This window comes from Nyctereutes procyonoides, unplaced genomic scaffold (genome assembly GCF_905146905.1).
Source record: "Nyctereutes procyonoides isolate TBG_1078 unplaced genomic scaffold, NYPRO_anot_genome, whole genome shotgun sequence".
Classification (NCBI taxonomy): Eukaryota; Metazoa; Chordata; class Mammalia; order Carnivora; family Canidae; genus Nyctereutes; species Nyctereutes procyonoides.
In genome coordinates, this window is record NW_026575142.1 from 36,081,234 (window position 1) to 36,093,284 (window position 12,051).

Genomic DNA, 12,051 nt, shown 5'->3' on the forward strand with positions numbered 1-12,051 from the left:
AAGCAAATGGTGGGTATTTGTCATTTCTAATGGCTGAGTAATATTCCATTGTATACATAAACCACATCTTCTTTATCCATTTATCTTTTGATGGACACTGAGGCTCCTTCCACAGTTTGGCTATTGTGGACATGGCTGCTAGAAACATCGGGGTGCAGGTGTCCCAGCGTTTCACTGCATCTGTATCTTTAGGGTAAATCCCCAGCAGTGCAATTGCTGGGTCGTAGGGCAGGTCTGTTTTTAACTCTTTGAGGAACCTCTACACAGTTTTCCAGAGTGGCTGCACCAGTTCACATTCCCACCAACAGTGCAAGAGGGTTCCCCTTTCTCCACATCCTCTCCAACATTTGTGGTTTCCTGCCTTGTTAATTTTCCCCATTCTCACTGGTGTGAGGTGGTATCTCACTGTGGTTTTGTTTTGTATTTCCCTGATGGCAAGTGATGCAGAGCATTTTCTCATGTGCTTGTTGGCCATGTCTATGTCTTCTGACAGATAGATTTTTGTTCATGTCTTTTGCCCATTTCATGATTGGATTGTTTGTTTCTTTGCTGTTGAGTTTAGTAAGTTCTTTATAGATCTTGGAAACTAGCCCTTTATCTGATACGTCATTTGCAAATACCTTCTCCCATTCTGTAGGTTGTCTTTGAGTTTTGTTGACTGTATCCTTTGCTGTGCAAAAGCTTCTTATCTTGATGAAGTCCCAATAGTTCATTTTTGCTTTTGTTTCTTTTGCCTTCGTGGATGTATCTTGCAAGAAGTTACTGTGGCCAAGTTCAAAAAGGGTGTTGCCTGTGTTCTCCTCTAGGATTTTGATGGAATCTTGTCTCACATTTAGATCTTTCATCCATTTTGAGTTTATGTTTGTGTATGGTGCAAGAGAGTGGTCTGGTTTCATTCTTCTGCATGTGGATGTCCAATTTTCCCAGCACCATTTATTGAAGAGACTGTCTTTCTTCCAATGGATAGTCTTTCCTCCTTTATCGAATATTAGTTGACCATAAAGTTCAGGGTCCACTTCTGGGTTCTCTATTCTGTTCCATTGATCTATGTGTCTGTTTTTGTGCCAGTACCACACTGTCTTAACTTTTTCTTTCTTTCTTTTTTTTTTTTTTTTTTTGTCTTAACTTTTTCTTACAGAAGGATACTTCTGACACCTGAAGGCCTATCTGATTATTGTACTGGTTATCATCTAAAAAGATGGGTGTGTGTGGGGGCACCTGGGTGACTCAGTTAGTTAAGCATCTGACTCTTGATTTCAGCTCAGGTCTTAATCCTAATCTCAGGGGTGTGAGATCGAGCTCAGTGTGGAACCCACTTGGGATTCTCTCTCTTCTTTTCTGTCCCTCTCCTCTCTCTGTCTTTCTCTTAAATAAATAAATAAAATCTTAAAGATGAGTGAGGGAAAACTGAATAGTTTTTGTTTCTTTAAGGATTTTGAGCAGAAAAGTGCTCTTTTTGTTTAATCATTTATCCTTTCCTTAATTCATAGAAACACATAACTTTAGCAAGCCCATGAGCCTGATACAGCCACTGGTCCCTAGGTATTTTTTTCCATGAATATTGAAAGGATTCTTCACTTTAATAGCAATGATATAAAAAGGTAAATTTAGATTCAAAAGTAATGGAAAACTATATATGGCATCGTATTAACTGGAAACAGCAGGTTTCAAAATAATGTATTTAATAAAATCCCATTCATCTTAAACACATACACATAATCTGTACACACAAGTGCATGTGTGTTAAGTCTACTAGAACATATATCAGCAATATATGCCAAACTCTAAACAGATTATCTCTATGTTTGAGGATGTTTGCACTTTATGAGTCACATATTCACTGCTGTAGGTTTTCAGCAGTATTATACATGTGCAATCTAAAAACAATGAAAAAGAAAAGATTAAAGTAGTGAGTGCTCATCATAGAAATTGTGTAAAAGAAGGGGAAAAAAATTCACCCATAGTGCTTTTGACATGGACTAACACTATTGCCATTTAATGTAGTCTTTTATAATATATTTTTGATAAGGAATTTAGAGAGTGGAAATAATGATAAACATAAAATTTTTCCTATTGTTTTTTCACTTGTTATATACTTTTTATTATACATATATGATATCATATTACTGAAAATTGTTAATAAACCTCATTTTAATGTCACATAATAGTCCATCATGTAAAGGCAGTATAAAGCAACTTATTTCTTTTTTGCTGGATATATATACATATTATTTTTAGGTAACAAAAATCATAGACAGTGCTAAAACGATCATGCCAAGGGGAGGGTAGCTCACACTCATATACCTGGATTTGAATCCTGCTTTCCAGCTTCTTGTAGCTCACACTATGATCTACATTGTGGAAAGGAGACATTTAGTGCATAAAGTATATGCTTCATAAATGATAAGAACCACTATTATCAAGCTTTCTTTTATTTTTTTTTATTTTTATTTTTTTTTCATTTTAAGTTTTTATTTAAAGTCACATATAACGTTACTTTACTCCTGCATCTTCTCAATGGTTTCTTCCTTATATTTGCCCTTTTCTTTTCCTACTTGGCGAGATTTGGCTTTACGCTCAAGGATCTTTTTGCGGTCTTTGTCCAGTTTTAGTCTAGTGATAACCACCTTGCTAGGGTGAATGCCCACGTGGACAGTTGTGCCATTTGCCTTCTCTCGCTGTACTCGTTCAATGTAGATGACATACTTCTTCCTGTAAACCTGGACTACTTTGCCGATTTGCTGACCTTTGTAGTGTCCCCGCACAACTTGCACTTCGTCATCCTTCCGGATGGGCATGGACCACACGTTGTACTTCTGCCTCAACTCTTTGGAAAGCGGGGAAGACATGATCTTCCTGCGAATGTGGGAAGGCGCATTGAAATGCCCCTTACGATTCTTGCTCTGGTCACAAGTCACAAACGGATTGAACTTCATGTTGGCTGCGAGCGCCTCAGCGATGGCCGCAGAAGGGAAGAACTCAAGCTTTCTTTTAATTGAAGATTCATTCATTAGGTCTGATTAGCTGCCATTGACTTATTATTTTAAAACCAACCATTTTCAATAAGATTGAAATTCATCAAATTGGCTTTGCAAAACTGTTGTAGATATTCTTGACCAATAGTATGTTAAGTCGGTTCTACTAAAACTTCACTATTATTGAGCATCATCATTAATTTTTTTTGTCTATTTGATAATATTCCTTCATTTTGATATATTCCATTATTTACTCATTATGTTTGGTTGGTTTTCTGTTTTTTTTTTTGTTGTTGTTTTGTTTTTTTTAAGAGGGGGAGAGCATATGTGAGCACAGGGGAGGGGCAGAGGGAGAGTGAAAGAATTGTTTATACCTGTTTACTATTAAGATTCAGCACTAATTAAAGAAGCAAAGCAGATGGGCATCTGTGAAGGGAAGGAAAAACAAATAAGATGAAAATAGAAATGGAGGAAAAAGAGACTCAATCACAGGAAACAAACTGAGGGTCGCTGGAGGGGAGGGGAGTGGAGGGACAGGGTAACTGGTAGACAGGCATGAAGGAGGGCACGTGATGCCATGAGCCCTGGTATTATCTCCAACTGCTGAATCCCTGAATTCTACCTCTGAAAGTATAACACACTATACTGTTAATTAATTGGGTTTAAATTAAATTAAGTTTAAAAAAAAAAAGATTCAGCACTTGCAGATTTTAACAGAATTTGTTTTAAGAATATTAACTCTTTGTTGTTAGTATTTCCTTCATTTGCTTGCTGACTTTATCCTTTTTTTTAAAAAAAAAGATTTTAGTTATTTATTTATTCATGAGAGAGAGAGAGAGAGAGAGAGAGGAGAGAGAGAGAGAGAGAGAGAGAGAGAGAGAGAGAGAGAGGCAGAGACATAGGCAGAGGGAGAAGCAGGCTCCATGCAGGGAGCCCGATGCAGGACCTGATCCCGGGACTCCAGGATCATACCCTGAGCCAATAGCAGGTGCTAAACTGATGAGCCACCCAGGGATCCCCTGACTTTATCTTTTGAATTAGAAGTTTATTACAGTGTTGCCGGTTATTTTTTTTTCATCATGAAATCAGTACTTAAGGAATTTAATAAAAATTTTCCTTTAGAGGGAAAATGAGTGAAAATATCAGTGAGGGTGACAAAGCATGAGAGACACCTAACTCTGGGAAAAATGAACAAGGGGTAGTGGAAGGGGAAGTGGGCAGGGGTTGGAGTGACTGGGTGATGGGCACTGAGGGGGGCAATGGCAGGATGAGCACTGGGTGTTATGCTATATGTTGGCAAATTGAACTCCAATAAAAAAAATTTAAAAAAATTCCTTTACTTTCTCCTGATATTATTACAAATATTCATCTCTAGAATTTGGAGAACAGTTCAGTTATTTAAAAATGGATCCTGTTCTTTGTAATTTGTCTCATAGTTATAGTCTGCCTTTCTTTTCCTTCCCTGATAAAAATCTACCCCCAATTTTACTTTAATGAGGATATTCAGAGAATTAAGATATTTGTATGAATGAGGGATCTCAGCTGCACATTACTTCATCCTACAAATAGAAATCTAGTTTATGGCCAGGCACCTGAAATTCTTTCATTCTTTCTTTAATCCCCTTTTGGTTGGGGGAAAGGTGGAAGTTTCACATTTTGAGATGTTCTCTAGGTTTTACCTATATTTTTAACTACTGTGTATCGGTACTTTTTATGTAGTAGAACTTGACGTATTATGCTGGATATGATTAAGTCATTATCACAGTGCTTTTCTTCTTGTCTCATGTTCGTGCCCAACTTCTGGTGTTTGTGTTCAACGTTATATAGTGTGACTGTGGGACAGAGATGGTACTGGTGGAGTCACAAATGCGTTGGTTGGTATCCTCACTTGTTGAGTTTAGAGCAATCACCTAAATTATTAACTTATTTATGAATTATCATGTGCCTGCAACAATGGTTTCCTAATTTTCACATTCCAGAAGATAGAGAATTGGCTAGATTTCTCTTTTCGAGATCAAGATTAACCTGGCTTTGGACAGATTTAACCACAACTCAGGTCTCTAGCTTTACTTTTCTTGGTTTTCTAGATTTCTTTCACATAAGGAAAGTGAAAGGGCATCAGTTTAGAGTGGGAAGAGGCAATGAGACACTGGACTGGGTTTCTGGAGACAAAAAGACTAAATAGGAAGCCACATGCTTACTGAGTTGCTCTCATTGTTTCAATTGGTGCCACTGTGCTGATTGGAATTTTATTTTGTGTTATTTCTGGTGCATTTCTATGTATATTATTGACACAGGTACATCAGTTGCTTAAACATGCTGAGTGGTTATATTTTGGGATAAAGATTTAGCCTGTCAGTCTTAATAATGTCAGAAATACTAAAGCTGTGGACTCCACTTCTTATTATTCCTGTCTTGTTGCCTTGTCAGCCTGATGGAAAATCTCTAGGAGGTGATCTGGAGAGGCTCGTGCAGGTCTGATTTCCTTGGTCACATGCACTTCACTCCTAATTTCCCAAGTTCGCTGACAGGACAATTGTCTGCCTCTACTATCCACACTAGAATGCATTGGAATTCCCATTATGGAGCTGGGGAAACCTTGCTTTCTCTCCAGTATGGGATTTTGACGTTTTTCCTTGTTTGTTTAGGTGAGTGTCTGCCAAGTATGTTTTGTTCTGGCTTTATGACCACTATAAATATTTGTGAATCACAGATGTGTGGTCAAGTTCGGAATTCATTTTCTTTCCTTTGCTTCATGTTTGAGTCAGGGTAGTGATGGTATATGTGTGCTGTTCATTCTCACACACCCATTAGAGGGGCAGATGTATGTAGGGTTAATTGCTTGGATTTGAAGATTTATATGTGCATGTAAGGATATTGGTCCCCTGATTAAACTGTGCGTAAGATCTTTCTGGCAGAACTTTCCTAAGGGCATAAAAATGACCCTGTGTTTGGATTTTTGAATTTCATGGGACTTGGGGTTTTCCTCCATTGTGGCCTCCAGATCAGAGGGTTGGAGAGGCTTCTGTAGCTGCAGGGTTGCAAACCTAATCAGTTCGTGTTTTATCCACTGGAGCTTCTCATGTGGTTTTCATGTGTGTTTGTGTCTCTTTTAGCCTTCCAGGCCACAGTGGATCAGAGTCATTTTGCTTCATTTGCTTTTGCTTACAACTTGGACAGTAACCATGATTGGTTAAACCAAAGCAGAAAAAGCAAAGGTTGGAAAGATGGTCAGGAGATTCTGGGAAGCAAATACCACCATGTTTTCAAATAATGGTATCTAAGAATAGTGAAAAGATTTTATGTTTCCAACATTCAGAAATTAGGTGGGTGCATCTAAGTTTTTACAAAACTCAGATTATTTTTTGGGTGGGTAGGGGGGTGACTGCCTTGCTCAGAACTCTCATGTGCCTTTTGAGAACTGTGCCTCCTTCTCTTATAGCAAGCCACCTCCCTGCCACAGTGATGGTTTGAAGGTGCAATACCTTGTCAAGCTAGCCGATCATGTGTCCCACCTGGTGGCCACCCTGACTAATTCTAGTTTAGGCCATGCCTTCATTTCAGGCTCTAATATCTCATTCCTTCTCTCCGACTCAAAGATAGCAGTTAAATGTTCTTCCCTCTCTTTCTAGCATCATTGGTTTTTATTTTCCCCTTTCTGTTGGATCTTTCCAACAGGAATGGAAACATCTGCCATCTTTTTTTTTTCAAAGATTTTATTTATTTATTCATCAGACACACACACACAGAGAAAGAGAGAGAGAGAGAGAGAGAGAGAGAGAGAGAGAGAGAGAGAGAGAGAGAGGCGGAGACCTAGGCAGAGGGAGCCCAATGTGGGACTCAATCCCGGGACTCTGGGATCATGACCTGGGCCAAAGGCAGATGCTCAATGGCTGAGCCACCCAGGCATCCCCCATCTTTTTTATATTTTTATTTTTATTCTTTTATTCATGAGAGACAGGGGGAGAGAGAGAGAGAGAGAGGCAGAGACACAGGCAGAGGCAGAGGCAGAAGCAAGCTCCCTGTGAGGAACCAGATGCAGGACTCAATTTCAGGACTCAGGGATCATGACCTGAGCCAAAGGCAGAGAGACTCAAGCACTGAGCCACCCGGGAATCCCAACATCTACCATCTTAAAAAAAAAAAAAATTACCTTTTGATTTTAATTTCCCTTTCAGCTACAACCTACATCTCTCCTTTTTTTTTAAAAAAAAACAGAAAAACTCCTTAAAGTCACTTGCCTCTATTTCTTTTCCCCAATTCCTGTGTTTGCATTTCCTCTTGAACTCATTTTGAACACTCAGTCTTCCATCAGTACTGCCTCCTCAGGTCACTGTCATGTTACTGACTAGGGGGTCAAGGCTGCATCAGCATTGTACTTGGCAGTCAGTTGGTCAGCATTCCTTTGCTCATCCCTCCCTCTTCTTCAAAGCACTTTCTTCAACTGATTTCAGGGCACGTTTTCCTGATGTGATTCCTTAACATTTCTAGCCATTTCCTCTTAATCTCAGCTGCTCATCTCCTTGCCCTCTGACCCCTGGAGTCCCTGAGGATTCACTACCTTGACCTTGCCTCTTTGTCCATCATCCCCACCATTTGCATAATTTCTGCCCTCCCCATAATGTAAACTCCATGAAGGCAGAGATTTTTACCTATTTTGGTCACCGGTCCATCTCCAGGCATAGAGAAGAGCCCAAGAAATAAAAAGCTATCAATAATCATTTATTGAATGGATGGATTTATAGAGGTATGGATGGTTGGGTAGATGGATGAATGGATGGATGGGAGGATGGATAGATCTTTTGGAATTTTCCAAACTGAGTGAGAAAAACCCTATTTCTAATTTGAGTACAGGGCTGGAAGTCTTTGAGCTTGTCTACATGAGGAAGGAATGGGATTATTCCCCTTCCACTTCCAACTTAAGTTGGTATGTTTGGTATAATTTTCCCCTTATTTTCCGACAGGTAGATAGATATTTGCCAGTTCACCATTTCTCAGCTCACATGTCACTTCTCTGGATTTTACTCTTCCTCTCCATGATCAGATGAATGAAGTTGCACTTCCTCTGTGTCCCTGCACTCCTGTGCATGCCCCCACTATGGCAATTTAAAATTGGATTAATGGTAGTATTTGTTGTGTACATGTAGTCTTTTTATTCATATTGCAAAGCCCTTGGCTTGATTGCGTTTCTCTTCTACTTAACACTCTGGCGCGCAATAAGCACTCATTATGTATGTGTTATTTAATGAAGTGATTTAGACTGAAATTTTGTAAAACATAACTTACTCTAATGGTCCTTAAGAGTGCAATAAAAATGTGCCTCTCTAGCCTTCTGATTGTGCTACATTTAAGATGTTTATTTCACGATTTTACAATAATTAAATAATTAGATTTGCTGAAGCCATTATAGCCTGCCCCCAAATTGTCCAGCTGAGGCCTGATAACCCAGTGTACTGCCTTCTGAGTAATCTTTGCCAACTTCCAGTATAACTGAATATTATTCATACTGTATCTTGGAGAGGAAAGAGTGTGTGGTCGCTCTGAAGTCTCTCCCTAATGGTTGTCTATAAGATGTGAAGATGGCTGAAAAGGAAGGTGACAGTGGTTTAAACAGCACATGGGCTGAGACTAGCGGCCCCTCCCCTGCACTGTAGGATCAGATGTCAGTTCCTTCCTGGCATTTACATTTCTTAAATTCAGCATTTGGACCTCCTGTCAGTGTCATGGAGAATTTCATCAGTATCATCTTCAAGGAGTACATATTCTTAAGTGTAAAAATAGCACAGCATGGCATGACTATCAGGTCATGGTGTTGAGTCAGGCTCAGCACCCCGAAGTCTACTTCCTGTAAATTTAGTTATTGAAATGTACGTGTCTAAAAAATAACAATGATGTGTCTTTACAGAGTCCCTACCATGCTGGGAGCCCAGATCCATGTCAGTTGAATGTACATATATATATTTATAGATAGATGTACATAAATGTACATAAATATAGGTAGCTGTAGGTATATAAACATACAGGTATAGCTATAGATGGGCATAGATACAGATATAGACACAGATATATAGATGTAGATACTGATATATGGAGATATACATGTAGATAGGTTTATAGATACAGGTATAGACAGAGATCATGCTATTTTTAAGACTCATGAAGGCCACTATGTCAGGATTGCCATCAGTGACATAAATGTCTAAAACAGTGTGCTAAAGCCCGGCATTGTGGCTTAGCTTTGAATTTTTAGTAAAGTAATGCAGGGCTGCTAAAGCATCCACCCAATAGAGGAAAACCACAGCTATGCTTTTAAACCCTTTTAATTTATTTAATTTATTAATTTATTAATTAATTTAATTAATTTAATTTTTAACCTTTTAAATTAGTGATCTTTCACTAACCTGGTGCTACAAGCACTTGTGTGTACGTGCACACACACATACACACACACATAGTTTTTACCACACAATGTGGACAGTTGCTCACCGTTTTTATCAGCCATTCGAGCACATATACCTGTGCCATGCTGCCATTGTGTTCACAGGTGGGATGAGCATGAGAGAGGATGCATCTACAGGGCAGGCATACAGTAAGCAGCAATAAGAAGGAACAATAATAGTGAAGCATGTGAGTGACCACACACTTCCTTGATTAGTGCTCATTGTAAAGTATCCTCACTGAACCAAGCATCTTTTCCGTAGGATGGTGTAGTGCTTTTCTCTCAGATAACTATGACTTTTTTTTTTAAATTTTTCTGGAATGCCCTCCTTCTTAACTTAATTTGATACACAGTTATATGCTAGCTTTATCATTCCACTACCATATGTTCTAGGAGCTGATTGTGTCTGCTTATAACTTTCTATTTTATGTGCTATATTATGTTCTTCCAACATTATTGCATAATCTAGGTGTAAAAAAGGTCTGTGCAAAGGTCTTAGAAGTTTCTTTTGGGATGTCACAGTAATTACGAATTATGACAGCTTTGTTTGGTGATTATAATGTTCAGTGTCATATATATTCTAGCTTTGATTTTTTTTTCTTTTTTCTTTCTTTCTTTCTTTCTTTCTTTCTTTCTTTCTTTCTTTCTTTCTTTCTTTCTTTCTTTCTTTCTTTCGAGCTATAACCCATGCATGAGAGCAGGGGTGGGAGGGGCAGAGGGAGAGAGAGAACATCCCAAGCAGGCTCCATGCCCAACATAGAGACTCTGGTGGGACTTGATCCCAGAACCCTGAGATCATTACCTGCGCTGAAACCAAGAGCTGGACCTTAACCTGAGCTATCCAGGTGCCCCACTGACTCTTGTTTTGTTATTCACAGTCTGTCTCAATGGCAGAGCATTTACAAAGTAATTTTTGTTTTCTTAAGCAAACCCTAAATGATCAGATATACCTACAACTAACATTTCTTTTTTTTAATTTTTTTTTAAATTTTTATTTATTTATGATAGTCACACACACAGAGAGAGAGAGAGAGGCAGAGACACAGGCAGAGGGAGAAGCAGGCTTCATGCACCAGGAGCCTGATGTGGGATTCGATCCTGGGTCTCCAGGATCGGGCCCTGGGCCAAAGGCAGGCGCCAAACTGCTGCGCCACCCAGGGATCCCCTAGATATACCTACAACTAACATTTCTACCCACAGATGCTGGGTTTATGGAGATCTGATGGATTTGGAGTAGCTTTTTCTCCTTTTCTGGAACTCAGGCCAATTCCACATGTGTGGAAAGTGCACAGGGTAAATATTCCTATGTCAGCCCCACCTAGCAGCAGTACTCACCCCTGTTTGGGTATGAAGGAGGATTTGGACCAGTTCTCCAGGGAACATCATTCAACAGTCCTTCCTAATGTAGCAATGACAGTACAAATTTAATAAAGATTCTCTAATGTTTCATAATAGGAAACATTATAGAAGTCACTGGTAATAATCTGGTAGTAATTCATAATATGGCTCACATCACTCAAGCCTTTATGGCATCCCAGCCCCTGCTACAACTGTTTTACTTGTATCATGTCATCTTCTCAGTGATCATGCAAAGCAGGTTTTAATGTTATCCCCAGTTTAGAGGTTGAGAAAACTGTGAGGCATTCACCAAGGTCACGCAAAGATCACCTGGATGGCTGCGGATAACATGGACCTCCTTCTTCTTCTTTTTTTTTTTTTTTTTAAGATTTTTTATTTATTCATAGAGACACAACACAGAGAGAGAACACAGGCAGAGAGAGAAGCAGGCACCATGCAGAGAGCCCGACGTGGGACTCCATCCAGGGTCTCCAGGATCACGCCCTAGGCCGCAGGGGGCGCTAAATCACTGTGCCACCAGGGCTGCAACATGGACCTTCTTAATCCAGTGTGGATTTCAGCCCCTTTAGTTTGTAAAGGTCACCAAGGAAGCTCCCATGGCAGAAAATTATGGACAAGAATTGTAAAGCAGTAGAACCCACCTATTTTAAATGTTGTAAACTAAAGCAGCTATAGGTTTCTGCAAATAGTGTCTTGGTTTTATTTCACTGAGCTAGCAGATATTTTGAGGGTTAGAACCCACTCTCACTGTGTAATTTTCTGCAGAAAACACATGATTGGTGGTTAATCTCAAACAAAGATCCCTCATGGATAAACATCTGTATAAACAAAGGGTGACTCTCCTACATCTTTTCTTGTATATTGGGGTCATCGAGGACTAGCGGGCATCACAATTAATGTCCGATTGGAAATTATGTTTCTATTATTGATGTAAAACACTAACCCTTTTTCTTGAAAGTTGTGACAAAACTGGTAAGGTGAAATAATTTGTATCTACCCTACTTCCCCATCTCCAAGCAGACATTTATTGAGGACATACAGTGGATAGGACTGTTTTGGGCCTTGGAAATACACTGATAAACAAGACAGGCTCCCAGTTTCATGGAGCTTACATTTTAGGTGGAAGAGTTGGACTATAACCAATAGTTACATCACAATAAAGAAGAAGAGTATCATGTCAGTGCTGTGCAGAGAACCCAGATTGGGCCATGTGATAGAGAGCAAGTTGTGGGCAACTTGAGATTCGCCTGTGTGTAATGAGGAAGGGGAGAGTGGTAT

The 12,051-nt window shown here is 39.3% G+C and overlaps 2 protein-coding genes across 10 annotated transcripts in view; one reads left to right on the forward strand and one right to left on the reverse strand.

Annotated features, from left to right (window-relative positions):
* The window catches only part of SEMA5A (semaphorin 5A), a 476,790-nt gene that overhangs the window by 106,182 nt on the left and 358,557 nt on the right, over nt 1-12,051 (forward strand). The gene's annotated exons all lie outside the window — the stretch shown is intronic.
* Nucleotides 2,460-2,936, reverse strand: LOC129498588 (60S ribosomal protein L26-like). The gene has a single exon (XM_055308012.1). It carries the CDS (start codon nt 2,934-2,936, stop codon nt 2,499-2,501), a length of 438 nt encoding a protein of 145 aa, XP_055163987.1. The 3' UTR covers nt 2,460-2,498.

Coding starts and splice junctions, on each gene's coding strand:
- LOC129498588 (XM_055308012.1), bottom strand. CDS start 2,936: ATGAAGTTCAATCCGTTTGTGACTTGTGACCAGAGCAAGAATCGTAAG.